The sequence below is a fragment of the Dama dama genome, chromosome 19 (assembly GCF_033118175.1).
Source record: "Dama dama isolate Ldn47 chromosome 19, ASM3311817v1, whole genome shotgun sequence".
Classification (NCBI taxonomy): Eukaryota; Metazoa; Chordata; class Mammalia; order Artiodactyla; family Cervidae; genus Dama; species Dama dama.
This window is the reverse complement of record NC_083699.1, coordinates 36,043,324-36,058,849: the sequence shown is the minus strand read 5'-3', so window position 1 is coordinate 36,058,849 and position 15,526 is coordinate 36,043,324. Positions and strand designations below refer to the sequence as shown.

The 15,526-nt window shown below is 36.0% G+C and overlaps 1 protein-coding gene across 6 annotated transcripts in view; it reads right to left on the bottom strand.

Moving 5' to 3' along the window:
- The window catches only part of YEATS2 (YEATS domain containing 2), a 100,043-nt gene that overhangs the window by 66,723 nt on the left and 17,794 nt on the right, over positions 1 to 15,526 (bottom strand). For 5 of the 6 annotated variants that reach the window (XR_009696960.1, XM_061166679.1, XM_061166682.1 and 2 more), the window contains exons 2-6: positions 10,671 to 10,788; positions 8,772 to 8,869; positions 8,182 to 8,274; positions 5,329 to 5,574; positions 3,546 to 3,661 (exon numbers count right to left, since the gene is read on the bottom strand). Coding sequence is in view for 5 of the 6 variants with exons in the window: in XM_061166679.1 (XP_061022662.1) it covers positions 3,546 to 3,661; positions 5,329 to 5,574; positions 8,182 to 8,274; positions 8,772 to 8,869; positions 10,671 to 10,770 (653 nt within the window). In the remaining variant the exon portion in view is untranslated. Of the gene's footprint in view, positions 1 to 3,545; positions 3,662 to 4,128; positions 4,186 to 5,328; positions 5,575 to 8,181; positions 8,275 to 8,771; positions 8,870 to 10,670; positions 10,789 to 15,526 lie in introns of those variants that run through there. The other variant, XM_061166683.1, reaches the window with a different exon arrangement.

The following is a 15,526-nucleotide window of genomic DNA, read 5'->3' as shown; positions in this document are numbered from 1 at the left end:
AGTATAAAGGGCAAGCTTTTTTATATCAGTCTGGGCAATGATTTTTTGGATCTGACACCAAAAACAGAGGCAATGATACCAAAACAAGTAGAACTACATCAAACTAAAAAGCATTTGCACAGGAAAGGAAACCACCAACAAAATGAAAAGACAACCTATGGAATGGAAAAAAATACTTCTAAATCATGTGTCTGATAAAGGGTTAATATTCAAAACATAAAGAACTCACAAAACAGCAAAACAAAAACAAAACAAAAATACCTAATTTATAAATAGGCAGGGGAACCAACCAAACTTTCAGTTATAAACAAGTCATGCAATGTGCAGGTAATGTATAGCTATGGTGACAGATGGTAACTAGACTTATTGTGGTGATCATTTTGCAATATATAAAAATATCAAATCACTATGCTGTACACATAAAATGAATATAATGTTGCTAGATCAACTGTACTTCAATTAAACAAAAAAAATTTTAAGGAGATAGATAAAGATATTAACACACACATAGGAATATTATTCAGTCCTGAGAAAAAAGTAAATCCTGCCATTTTTGACAACATGGATAGACAGACCTTGATGGCATTATGGTAAGTGAAATAAGTCAAGCAAAGAAAGACAAATACTGCTTGGGTATCACTTCTATGTGAAATCTAAAAAGAAAAATCAAACTCATAGAAGCAGAGTAGAAAAATGGTTACCAGGAGCTGAAAGGCTGGAGAAACTTTTACATTAAAAAAAAAAAAACCCTAAAATTCAGGAAATATTTAACAGCTATATTACCTAACCAAAGTAAGACTTTGCAGTTAACCCTTTTCTTTAAACTTTATTTTTTTGGCAGGGGGGAGGCCCAAAGAGGCATTCCCATGAAGTTTTTGTTTTCTAATTATCATCAGGCAATTAAAAAAATAATAATAATAATCCTGCTTTTCCTGCTAAGTGGGTATACTAGGTAGAAACAAACTAGCATACTTTATTCCTGGGTTAGGAAACATCTAGCCTTTGGGGTGATTTCATTCAGGTTCAAAAGTGCTGGAACTCTGAATTCTTCTGTTTCCTACTCATTGCTGTCAAGGTTGCAAGTGGCTTCTTTGTCTTTAAAGAAAACAAGACATTTCCTTAAGTACTGACCATGGCAAAACTAGAATCCTTAGCCCTTCCTTTTGAGGCTCTGGATTTACTTCATGAAAGAAAGAAAGAAAGTGAAGTCACTCAGTCGTGTCTGACTCTTTGCGACCCCATGGACTGTAGCTTACCAGGCTCCTCCGTCCATGGGATTTTCCAGGCAAGAATACTGGAGTGGGTTGCCATTTACTTCATGAGGCCTCCTTATAACATTCTGTTGGAAAATATGGTCATGGCCTTCTGTACATTCATCTATGTCTATGGTTTATCCTTAGCAATACAGTGGGCCAAGTTGCCTAACCCAGTTTTTCTTTAGGAGTGCTCATGTCCTATCTTTATCTTTGCTCTTCCATATATAAGAGCCAGCCTATGAATTTCATGAACCCTATCAGCATTTTAATCAGAATATTAACATATCAACTTAGGAAGAAGAGATATCTTTACAACATTGAGCTTTCCTATCCATGAACATGCTATACTGCTCTAATCATTTAGTTCCTTCATGTGTTTCAATAAAATTTTTATTTATTTTCATAAAAAGCCAGCATATCTTGTTTTATTTATTATGCTACATTTTTTATTGCTGGAGTAAATGCATCTTTTTAAAGTTGTTTTCTAAGTCTGTCATACAGAAACAATCAACTTCTGTGTACTGATGATGATATTTAGCTGCTAAGTCATGTCCGACTCTTTATTGATCCCATGGACTATATAGCCCACCACACTCCTCTGTTCATGGGATTTCATGCAAAAATGCCGGAGTGGGTTGCCATTTCCCACTCCAGGGGATGTTCCTGACCCAGGGACTGAACCCGTGTCTCCTGCATTTTGGCAGGCAGATTCTTTACTACTGAGCCACAAGGGAAGCCCTCCTTACTACTTTTAAAGTTTAAATCTCTATGTCTTTTCTTTTAGTTGTTATCTTAGATACTCTAACAATTATTCTTAACAAAGTCTAAAGTAAATCAATATTTTTACCCTCTTCCAGAACAAACAAGGACTTTATAACTCTCATGCCAATCATTCCTCTTCATTTATAAAGTCCACAGTCAGTCATTAAGTTCTAGCTGGCCTTAAAGCCCCAAATCCACAAATTAGACATAACTGTTTGAAAATGTCAGTAAATGTTTCTCCCCAGTCTTTTCATGGCCTGGGGAGCCTACCTGAATTTCTAGTTTTGGCCTTTTCTGGGCTGACATGTCTTGTACTATAGGTGAGACCTCAATACTACGTATCAGTTCCCTTAGCTAAATGCATGCTAATTCTAAAATAACTTGTAAAACAGAAACTTAATTGCCTCAGTCATATTTTATGCTTCTATTTAAATTTTTATGCTTCTATTTAAATACTACAAAGACTACTGAGCATCTTTGTATTATCCTGAGATTCTTAATGTACTTCCTGTTTGTTATCAGTGGTTCATTAACTGGGATTTGGAAGACTCCCCTGACATCTGATTCCCCTCCCCAGATATTCAGTGTAATTCAGAATCCTTTAGTTTCAATAATTGAATCTAATTCCAATTTTCATAAATATATCAATTTATTCACCAATCAACATTTACTGAACACCAACTACTTCAAGATACAAAAACAAACAAGATATACTTTCTATACTAAAGAGAGTCCAGTCTGATTTGGAAAAGATGTATGAAAATTGGAAATAATGATATAATGTGACAAAAAGGACAAGCAGCATGGAGGAAATGCCAAGTGAGGAGAAGAGCAGATAAAGTTTTGTGAGGAAATAAACTTCTTAAGCTGTTGAAGATTTATGTCTTATCCATTCCTAAACACTTGGCAAAAATGATGATGCTCCTACTAGATAGCATGAGATCACACCGTTAGATAGCCCTTTATCTTGGAGGAATTCTGTCTTCAAGACATGCTCTACAACCTTTTGTTATAAATTTAAAACATTTCAATTTGGGCAACGAAACAAACATTTTTAGGAATTAGGTAAGGCCCCTAAGGACAGAACTAGGTCAGAAGAAGTCAAAATTCCTCCAAAGTTATCCACACTTGTACGCTTAATAAAATATATAAAAGTGGGACTTCCCTGATGGTCCAGTAGTTGGGACTCTGGACTCCCTATGCAGGGGGCATGGGTTCGATCCCTGGTCAGGGAACTAGATCTCACATGATGCAACTAAGACCTGGCACAACCAAATAAGTGTTTTTTAAAAATACATAAAACTTCATGTCTGCAAAAATTTTTTTACTAAGCACAATTTTATTCCATGTCAAAGATGAACAGACACACTGAAGCAGTCTCAAGTTTCTGGAACTTCATTTACTTTTAAAACAACTAGGAGTTTGGGAAAAAGAATTCCTGAGGCCTATTCCTACTGTAATAATAATATGCCAGAGTCTTACCGAAACTGGATGACTGAAAATGAGACAATTCAACTGAATACTCACTTGGACACATTGCCCACTACTATTGTTTTCTTTACAAAAAGTCGTGAAGTCTCATCTCCCGTAAGATCAGTATTCCGCTGCTCTGTTTTATGGGAGCCAGCAATACTAGAAGTGTCCTAGAAAAAAATCATAATCAAGTTTCATTTTCAATTTGGACAATTTTCAATAGGTAGAAACCACAAAATCATACAAGGTACAAATGGACTAATTCAATTTTTCTTTTTTTTAATTACAAAATCCTCTGATTTTATGGCTCCTCTCAGAGCATGAAAGAATAATTTTACAGTAATTTTTCTATTATAGAAAAAGTCTGTACACTGTTATTCCACATATATGTGTGCTTTTAATAGTCATACATAGAACGGCTTTATATATACAAATAGGATGTAGAAGGATACACAAAAAACTACTAAAAAGGTTACCTCTGGGAAATGGAAATGGGTGGTAGGGTCAATGAAATTTACCTTTTTTCCAATCTTCTGCACTACTACAAATTTTTCAGTAAGAAGCAGTTTACACATAATGGTTAATTTAAAGTTTGACTATGGAGATAGACAGCCAGTGTTTAAGACTTGGACCTTACATTTACTGGATGTATCATCTTGGTAATCACTTAACTTCTCTGTCTCAGTTTCCTCATCTATAAAATAAGGGTGATAATAGTATGCATCTCAGATTGTTTTGTACAGTTCTTAGAAAAGTGCCTGGTACACAGTAAACACTAAGTATGTTACATGAACATGAGCATGTATATTACATAAAAGATAGCAGGTTTCTGAATCCTATGACTAGCATGACCTAAATTCATCTTAATTAAAAAAGAAAACCATACGCAGTATTTCCCCATAAGTTATACAACAACTAAATCCAAATATTAACAGTTCTGATTTGGGGTAGTGGCATTATGAATGACTTTTCTGTAGTTTAAAATTTTCAACAACCAACATAATGAATTTGTAATCAGAATTCTTTTTGGGGGTGGGGTGGGGGGGGTTGGTGGTCATGCCATACAGCATGTAGGATCCTAGTTTTCCCAACCAGGGATTGAACCCATGCCCTCTGCATTGGAAGTGCAGTCTTTTTTTCTTTTTTGGAAGTGCAGTCTTAACCACTGGACTGCCAGGGAAGGCCTCAGAAAATATTTTTATCAAAAATAATCAAATCTTTGATGTCTGAGTATGTGGAAAGCAACCTGGGAATTTCCTCTATCACAGAACATCTGGTTGAGAAAAACCACTGGTTTTATCCAATGAGGATTTGATAGTCAAGTATTATACCATGAATTTCAGAGCAGTGTAAGATCGGAATTTAAACAACAAACTGACAGGATCAAAGAGTAATAAACAAGTTTTCAATTCTACTTATTATTTTTCAAGTTTATTTCAGTTATTAAAGCATCTTAGAACATAAAATTTCAAAGAGGGACCTGCTGAAGAGACACTGCTCTTGAGAGAATAAACCTGATAGAGTAGAAAGACCTTGGGCAAAGTTAAGGTATTGCCAACTCCTCAACGTTTCTTTCCTATCTACATGAATGGCATCTGGGAGTTGGGCGATGCTCAGAGATTTGAATTGTAAAATCAGAAAGACAGAGGTTTAATTCTCAGTTCTGATACTTGTGGACAACTATAACCTCAACCTCATAGAGACTGAGTTTCCCCATCTCTAAAAGTGATAACTAACTTATACCTTATGGTTCCAATGAAATGAAATACTGTGTGCATACTTAATAAGTATTGCTTCCCTTCTCTTTTGGCTCCCTCCCACCCATCCAACTATATACCCTTCCAGTATTTCGGCTTGGTCTCTGCTCCGTGTTGCTTGAGAGTCTTTCTTCTATGTCCATATTGCTGTTAGTGTCTTTGTCAGATAAGAAGTCATTGTGTTGAGATAAAGAATCACTTTCTGAATGATTGGCTGATGGTGTTTCTGATCTCTGATTGGCAGGAGATGATGACCTAGATGGTGATTCCAAAAATTTCTTGATAGCAGGATGATTAAAAACCATTGTATCACATGTCTTTGACCCCTGCAAAAAATGAAAGTAAGCAAAACAAACTTTAAATAATATCCAGCAAAAGTAGGCAAAAATTTGATCTTTCCAAAAACCCTTATCTATTTCGGGATCACGCCTGTGCTGTGCTTAGTCACTCAGTCATGTCCGACTCTCTGTGACCCCATGGACTATAGCCCACTAGGCTCTTCTGTCTATGGGATTCTCCAGGCAAGAATACTGGAGTGGGTAGCTATTCCTTTCTCCACGGATCTTCCCAACCCAGGGACTAAACTCGAGTCTCCTGCACTGCAGGCAGATTCTTTACCGTCAGATTCTTCACCTACCCCCATAAAACAGAGTCCAAATCAACAAAAACTACAGAATGAGAAATAATTATGCAAAAGTCCTAACACTAAAAGCTAAAGATGCAAGTTCTCAGAAGGTAAATGAAAAGTAAAGATAAATATATATTAATAGTAACACATGGAAATCAGATTTGACTTATTAAGAAATAAGTCTCATATTGCTTGATTCAAATACATCATCCGCTCTAAATAAAAGACTCCTGTAAGAAATATAAAGATTTTAAAAAAGCATATATAAAATGACTCCCACATAGGATAAAGTATAGCACAGTCCAGGACTGAAGCCAGCCTAGGGTATTTTTTGTGTTTTATTACTTACGCATAAAATAAGAAGTGTTGTTACTTGATACAGATATACTGTACTACTGATACACTGTAGTTACTTCCAAGAAGCAAGTTTTAGAAATTATTTAATTGAAATTAAAATAATTTTAGTGAGTAAGAGAGTCAGAGAGTAGTGTTTCAGAGTTCAAAGCAACAAAGCTATTATATTTCAAAAATAAAAGTTTACTTTAGAGCTATAAATGTATTTGTTAGAGCAAACTAAAAATAAATTTTAAGTGGCAGATCATAATAGACAAAAATATACCTAGATATCCTTATATAAATCCTAATCAGAATATAACAAAAATCAGTGCATTTCTAGACCATCAAATAGCACAGTTCAGTATTGTTAATAGTTTTTTTTAAAAAAGGGCAACAAAACATCAAATAAATAACCAGCTCTTCAGAGTAGCTACAGTCCTATGTAATACAGCTGCTAGTGCTCAACGTCCATCTTGTTGACCCCAATGGCAAGCTATGTAACAGATGACATTGGAATCTGCCCTGAGTTGAACAGTTATCTCCCAAAAATTCTTGTCCACCTAGAACCTATGAACGTTTCTATTTGAAAATCCATTCTTTTCAGATGTAATCAAGTTAAGATGATGTCATATTGGATTTGGGGAGGCCTCACTCAAATGACTAGTGTACTACAAGAAGGAAAGTTGGACACAAATAGAAAAAGAGAAGACACATAGAGGGAAAAGTCCACGTGAAGTTAAAGGCAGACACTGGAATGAGGCAGCTACAAGCCAAGCACTGCCAGGTACTGCCATTAACCACCAGATGCTAGATGAATTCTTCCCTAGAGTCTTGAGGGAGCATGGCCTACCCAACACACCTTGATCTTGGCCTGCTAGCTTCTAGAAGCATGAGATAAATAATTCCTGTTGTTTTAAGCTATCAAGCTTGTGGTAACTTGTTATGGTAGCCTAAGAAAAGTAGTTCAGACTCTAAAATGTAACTTGTGCAGTAGAAGAAACTACTACTATCTAAGATTAATCTCAAATAATGCTTCAAATTTCTCTAAGTATCATCAAAACTTTATACTCTACAGTTCCACAGGATGACAAGACGACCCATACATGACAGGTATCTCTTATCGGTGGAAACCACAGGGAATGACGCAAAGCAGTATGCCACTCACTCCCCTCCAAGAACCCTGATTGAATCCTGTCAAAAAAAAAACCAGCTTTGAAGATATTTTGGGGACAACTGAGAAAAATCTAAATATTGACTGGTCATCAGATAATATTAGGGCTCATTCTCTTAGGTATTATGACTACACAGAAGACAATCTTAGGGGATTGAAGCATCTTAGGGATGAAGCATCATGATGCTTGGAACTTTATTTTCAAAGGTTTCAGAGAAAAATAAAGATGATAAAGTAAACTTGGCAAATTGTTAAAATCGTTGAAGCTAAGTGATGCATAAACAAGTACTTATTTCACCTTTTCTATGTATTTGAAAATTTTCCAAGAGTAGGCAGGAAAAAAATCGGGACTTCTTGAATAGAGTAAATTTATTGAAACTAAAAACTGCCATTCATTAGCAGTAAAAGGTCAAAGAAAAATCAACCGATCTATAATTTACTCCAAAGCCAACTATAATGAAATGAAGAGGAATAAGGCAAGTTAAAACTGAGTTACACTCATCTTTTTATCTGTACAACCTAGCAACAGTGCTAACAATTAGTTAAAGAAGAATTAAGCAAAAAAAATAAAATGTCAGTTATCATTAGTGACAGTGCAGAGAGGTATAACTGAAGGATATGAGTGAACACAATGATAACTGTGTGTATTAATATATACCCAGGAAGGCAGGCTGGGCTTCTTGAATTCAAAAGGTCAATACAAGAAATATTTGAAGGCAGGGATTCCACATCAACACTAATCGCTCTTCACACAACTATATAGGTGGCCAGAAATGACTGCTTATGAGGAAAACTTACCTCGGAAACTTTCAGAAGTCCTGCAGAAGCATAGTAGTTTGCAACAATGCAGGCACGAAGTTTATCCATCATCCTTCTTGCCTCAATTAGTCGCTAAAATAAACGTTAATTTTTTTAAAAATGGAACTAACAGAATATATACACAAAGAATTCATAAATAAGAAATGCAAATAACCCCGAAAAGTAATCAAAGAAAAACTAATAGAAATGACCATTTCCACTAATTGGCAAAATATTTAAAAGGATGACAAAATATGATGTTTGCAAGAATATACAGACATATTAATAAAAACGTATATTCATTGATAAATGTCCACAAAGACATTTCTTTGTGGTTGTCCACAAAGCACAAGAGCAAAGAGGAATTATTTTTTGGGATAGAATTTCAAGTGATTTTTAATCTTTTTCCACCATTTCATTAAAGAGAAAAAAAAAACATAGGTCTTTCTCCCGTGAAATGAGAAAGTGCCTTTTAAAAGAACATCAAAGGGGAAAAATACACTATAATTCTACTTCAACAGATTTTTAAAAGTTCATTACATACAGTTTTTTTAATAGTTTCGTTTTTTTTCAGTGTTAGATCATTATACCTGGTCAATGACCTCAATTTCATGTTCCTTATTCTTCATTTCAAGTGCAAACTGTTCCTTGATAATAGTCTCAATCTTCTGCACAGCAGCATCTCGAGCTGCACAAAGAACATAAAATAATCCAAGTTAGTATGCAATTAGTCAGTTGCTGTCTTGATTCAAGCAACCAAAGCAATCCAGGAACAGTACCTCTGAAGTGGAGAAGCCTAATGGTGATCACCACAACCAATAATGAAAAGTTAACATCACTAACATTCAAGCAAACTGATCTTATGTTTTCTGACATGATCCACTGCTCTGTAGCACTCCTTCTAAAAATGCTGTCTCTAACCACAGCAAACATCAGACAAACCTAAATTGAAGGACACTACAAAATATACTGAAATATTAAAGTCAAGAGAGACAAAGAAAAGTTGAGGTGACTACAAGAGACTAAAGAGATATAACTACTAAACTAACTGCATGATTCTGGAGAGGGGCAACAGTTATAATACTGGGACAACTAGTAAATCTTGAATGTGGACTGCAGATTAGATGTGATATAAAATGTTAAAATTTCCTACTTCTGATAATTGTATTGTGGTTACATAAGAAATTTGTTCCAAGGAAATACACAAGTGTTTACAAGTGTCTAATATATCTTCTGATGATTTAGAAAAAATGATGTGCATATATATCTGCTTGCATACATGCACTTGTGTGTTTGGGTTAGGGGTGGGAGGAAAGAATGATAAACCAAATGAGGCAAAATGAAAACAACTGGTAAATTAACCTGGAAAAAAGACATACAAGTTCTCCTTGCGATTATTCTGACTGAAACCATATCAAAATAAAATTACCAAAAAAGAAAAAGAAACCTATGATGATTCTGAGAGAAACACGTGGTGACTTCTGAAAAACCATAACCTCAATGGAGAAAGTAAAGAATTAGCTATAAGGAGAGGCAGTCTGTGACCTAAGAGCAGTTCATAAGAAGGCAGAAGTTAAGATCTAGCAAGCAAGTCAGTAGTTTCTGATCACAACTACCTGAAGGATAGAGCAAAAAGGACAACATCTCTGAAAGCAATTCAATTCAGATAATGACTACTCAAAGTAATATGTAATTCAAAGAGTTAAAATATCATACTATGAAATGTAGATTGATTACAAGAGAATAAAAAAAGTTGAATGACTGCTTGAAAAACCTGGGATTTTGTATAATGATCCTGTGTCTGTATGAAAAAACTATCACCCAGGCTTTGGGGTATTTAAAAAATTACAGAGAATATTTGGACCCTTGATCACCCATGTCATTTTCTCCCCATAATATATGCCACTAGACTGTCAATTTAAAACTAGTGCTGGCATAAGCATTCTTGCGGATATGCCTGCATTGAAGCAAATGACTAGCTTTCCTCATACCTGATGAAAAGAATAGTGCCTAGTTTTATGGTATGTATCCTTGTATACATAACCAGCTGATAATCTTAGGGGAGGCTAAATAAAAGTCAGAGACTGTTATCACTGAAGGTGGTTTTATCATAAGCTCCTCAGAAATAATTCTAAAATATCTCTTCCATGGAACAAGGAAAAATAAAGCTAATAAAATATATGGGAACATATGTTGGATTAGATTTAAAGTGAAATTATGATGTTTCCTAAAATTAATCAGCTTTCCAAATTCTTATTTTTATTATAAAAATTGATAGGCCACGCGACGCATTTGAATACTGACTTTAAGTTTCATGATACTTTCATATTTATTGGACTTACTGAAAGCAATAACTTAGCTAATCCCTCTCATAAACGTCTTCAAAATATACATAATAGTGGAAATGCATTTTATTTAATTTCCTATAAATCTAACAGGAAGGCATATGTCAACAAAGAAATAATTTCCTAAGCCAGGTGAACTTCTACCTGAATTCTCAATTGCTTTATGCCGTTTATTCGGAAGGGCCACAGATACATCCTCATAATCGGGGTCAGTTTCTTTGATTGTTCGCTTGATGCCAGACATGATGACATTCGTTCTTCACTGTGAAGCAAATAATACATTAATTAATAACACTGCTTGGTCTCAACACTTACACATGTACACACATACAAAGGGAATAAATATAATACAGAAGCTTGTAAGTCTGTGTAAATACACATACATCCTTTTTAAAATCAAAGGCATAACTAACTTCAAAAGTTCACTGAAAAAAAAATCATCATCATCTGTTACAAAACATGGATTTCCCTTTCAAGAGAAAATACTTTAACAATGCAGCACATTGTTAGGACTTTCCAAAAGAAGCCTGGCTTTCACAGAAGGGCCTTCATAAGGAAAAGGAAAGAAACTAGATTTTCATGAAAACACAGTAAGCCCACACAGTATCCTGGAATTCACAGTACATCAAGTGTATTACAGAATATGAGCAATGTGTCTCTGTAAATAATTTATTATACAAACCCTTTCTCTGGTACTTACACAGTATAGACTACATAACAGGTACTTAATAAATACTACTGTTACTGATTTTTATTATTCATAACAAACTGTATAGACATATTAAACAAGCTTGCAATACAGTAAACAAGTCCTAGGTATACAAGTCTTTGAATAAAACTATCCCATAAATCTTTAAATCTGCACTGTGCCAATACATGAGCCACTAGTCATATGCAGCTCCTTAAACTTAATTCAAATTAAATAAAATTTAAAATTCAGTTCCTTTTCCTACATTTCAGAACACTGTTGTTGTTGTTCAGCCACCCAATCGTGCCTGACTCTTTGCAACGCCATGGACTGCAGCACACCAAGCCACTCTGTACCTCACCATCTTGCGGAGTTTGCCCAAGTTCATGTTTATTGCATCAGTGATGTTGTCCAGCCAACTCATCCTCTTGACACCCTCTTCTCCTTTTGCCCTCAATCTTTCCCAGCATCAGGGACTTTTCCAATGAGTCAGTTGTTCGCATCAGATGACCAAAATACAGGAGCTTCAGCATCAGTCCTTCCAGTGAATATTCAGGGTTGATCTCCCTTAAGATTGACTGATTCGATCTTGCTGCCCAAGGGACTTTCAGGAGTCTACTCCAGCACCACAGTTTGAAGGCATCAATTCTTTGGCGTTCTGCCTTCTTTACAGTCCAGCTCTCACAACGGTACATGACCACTGGGAAGGCCACAGCCGTGGCTATACAGACCTTTGTCGGCAGAGTAATGTCTCTGCTTTTCAACACACTGTCTAGGTTTGTCATCATTTTTCTGCCAAGAAGCAATCAATCGTCTTCTGATTTCATGGCCGCAGTCACCGTCCACAGTGATTCTGGAGCCCAAGAAGAGGAAATTTGTCACTACTTCCACCTGTTCCCCTTCTATTTGCATTGCAGTAATGGGACCGGATGCCATGATCTTAGTTTTTTTAATAGTCTTAAGCCGGCACTTTCACTCTCCTCCTTTACCCCTCATCAAGAGGCTCTTTAGTTCCTCTTTACTTTCTGCCATGAGAGTGGTATCATCTGCATAGTTGATGTTGATGAAGTTTCTCCTGCTTATCTTGATTCCAGCTTGTAACTCAACCAACCCAGCATTTCTCGTGATGTGCTCAGAGTACAGGTTAAACAAACAGGGTGACAGCAGACAGCCCTGTTGTACTCCTTTCTCGATCTTGAACCAGTCAGTTGTTCCATACAGGGTTCTACCTGTTGCTTCTTTACCCACATACAGGTTTCTCAGAAGACAGGTAAGATGGTCTGGTATTCCCATCTTTCTAAGAGCTTTCCACAGTTTGTCATGATCCACACAGTCAAAGGCTTCTGCACAGTCGATAAAACAGAGATAGATGTTTTTCTGAAATTCTCTTGCTTTCTCTATAATCCAGCGAATGTTGACAATTTGATCTCTAGTTCCTCTTCCTTTTCCAAAGCCAGTTTGGACATCTGGAAGTTCTGGGTTCACATAATGCTGAAGCCTAGCATGCAAGATTTTAAGCATGACTTTACTAGCATAGGAGATGAATGAGATTGTCCGCTGGTTAGCACATTCTTTGGTACTACCCTTCTTGGGAACTGGGATGAGGACTGGCCTTTTCCAGTCCTGTGGCCACTCCTGGGTCTTCCAGATTTGCTGACATAATGAATGCAAAACCTTGATGGCCACATTCAAGTGCTCAGTAGCCATAAGTGGTTAGTAGCTACTAAACTGGACAACCGAGATCCAGAACATTTTATCACTTCAGGAAGTTCCCTCTGACACTCCTCCTCTCAATGTGTTTCATTGAGCATTTATAATATTTCATGAGCCAGTTTAGGAAATGCTGTCCAGATCATCACTGTCCAAAAGACACATAATGTGAGCCACAAACAATTAAAATTAACAATTAAAATTTTTCTAGTGGCCACATTTTAAAAAGGAAAAAGAAATTAATTTTAATAATATATTTCATTTAACTAATGTACCCAAAATATTATCCTTCTAATGATATATTCAATATAAACCAATTATCAGTAAGATATCTTACGTTCTTATCTTTGCACTAAGACTTTTACACTTAGAGCACACCTCAATTTGAACTAGTCAAATTACAAAGGCTGAATAAGCACTGCGTATGGCAGGTGTTTCCTTTACTGGGCAGTGAGTCTACTGACATACAGCTAAGAAAACAGGTCCAGGGAGGTTAGAGGAGGTGTCCCTTAGAGGATTAATCTATGACACAGAAAAGACAAGAAGAGCTCCCTGATTTCCAAACCTTTCCTTTACCACTGTCCTGGAGATTGTTTATCTAGCCAAAGACAAAAATATACAATATGAATTTACTAAAGCAATAAAAAGTTTTAAAATAAAATTAATGAAAATAAAACATTAACTTGAAAATTTTTTTTATCCATTCAGAGTTCAAACAGAAATAACAATTTAAAAGCCTCTCAGCTCTTAGTTCAGTTCTTTCACTCATCTCAGAGCTACAAGTGGGAGAGGCTGGGAGAGACTCATTATCTAATTTTATGAATGTAGGTAAATCATAGACCTAGGAAAACATTTTTCCTATCATTGTTATCTTTAAAACAGCCCTAAGCCTAAAAAGACCCTGATGCTGGGAAAGATTGAGGGCAAGAAGAGAAGGGGATAACAGAGGATGAGATGGTTGGATGGCATCACCGACTCAAAGGACATGAGTTTGGGTAAACTCCGGGAATTGGTGATGGACAGGGAGGCCTGGAGTGCTGTGGTTCACGGGGTCGCAAAGAATCGGACACGACTGAGCAGCTGAACTGAACTGAAGCCTAAAAATGTCCTACAGCATTTATAAAAATCCCCCAACATTTATAAACATTCTAAATCAAGCCCTTTAATGTTTGTTCACAATCACCACCTATCAGCTCTAATTTAGAATACAGGTGAGTATTTTTGGAAAGGTCCTGAATCCAACAATTATTTTCTATTTTTAAAGCTTATAAAAAGTGAGAGTAAGGTATTATTCTTCTAGCCTTCTTCATTTGGCCTGAAACTAGTTACAGAAAATCTGAAAAAATCTTAGGCAGTTACACAAAGAATACTTTCTTAAAAATCAATAAACTCCATTCCTTTCCCTTGCATACAGAAAAACAATGAAAACAACCTCCTAGTCTCAAGATAAACCTGGAATCAGAGGGAGATACAGTCCAGCAGATTTCCCGTCTGTTTTGCGCCATACCATTTCCTCAGTGACCAGCTATCTTCTACAGTTTGCCAAGAGTCTTACTGGACTATCCGTAAAGATGAGTGTGTCCAGCACCACCTTCACTCATTCATCCTGTGGATTTCATGTTCCTATTCTCCTCCCATACCTCGTCTCCCCAAGTACTCTCTTGAGCAATGGTGGCTCCTCCTGCAAAGGCTGTGGATTCTTGAAGAAAATAGTCTTTTGTTTTACTGTCACATAAGGGACAAAGCAAAATTCTCTCTTGACTTTTGCTCTAAAACTGGGAGAACAGGAGGAGGAAAATAGAAGAATACGGTGGTGGAGCAGAGGTGGGCTGAATAAGGAAGAAAACCAATGAGTGAACTTATGCTGCCAAGGTAATTCTTATATCATGCAGCCACTGTAATAAAGCTTTTCCTGTTATCCCTGGGTATGGATTTCAGTTCCCGACGAATATATTCAGGAAGATTTGTCTTAATGAGCATTTTTAATAATTCAGATGTTTCTGTTCTAAAGAACAATATTAAAGGACACACATGGCACATTCAAGTATATGCTAGCTAAGGGTAGGCACATGTGCCAAGGCAGGCTCTCACTATGATGCAGTGAGTCGAATGTCTAACAAATGATCCATGTAAGAGTAAGTTTGGGATTCATCTTGTTTAATCCTGAGATTTATGAAAAGGAAATATGAACAGCTGTTAGTGTCAGGTTCAAGTTTGAAACAAAATGTCCTATTAAACCTCTTAAGGTTTTGAATCAAATGAAATTGAAAAGAATGCTGACACATAAACTTTTTTTTTTTTAAATCAGTTACTGCTTATAATTTGTGAGAAAGGGTTTTCTCCATACCAAGGGACCAAATCCAAATACAGAAAAGTATGTAATGCTGAGTCCTCTAATTTAAAATTTTTGTCTCTCTGAAATAGCCTCTTTATAAAAAGCAAACACTATCAACTTAAACTTTAAAAATACACATTTCCTCACCTCCATGTACAATGTAAGAAAGCAAAACTACCCTGTTATCACACCCATTCAAATAAGATAAACAAATCTGAGTTTTTGAAAAAGGTTAAAGACCAAAAAGAAAACACAATCTTTTAATGC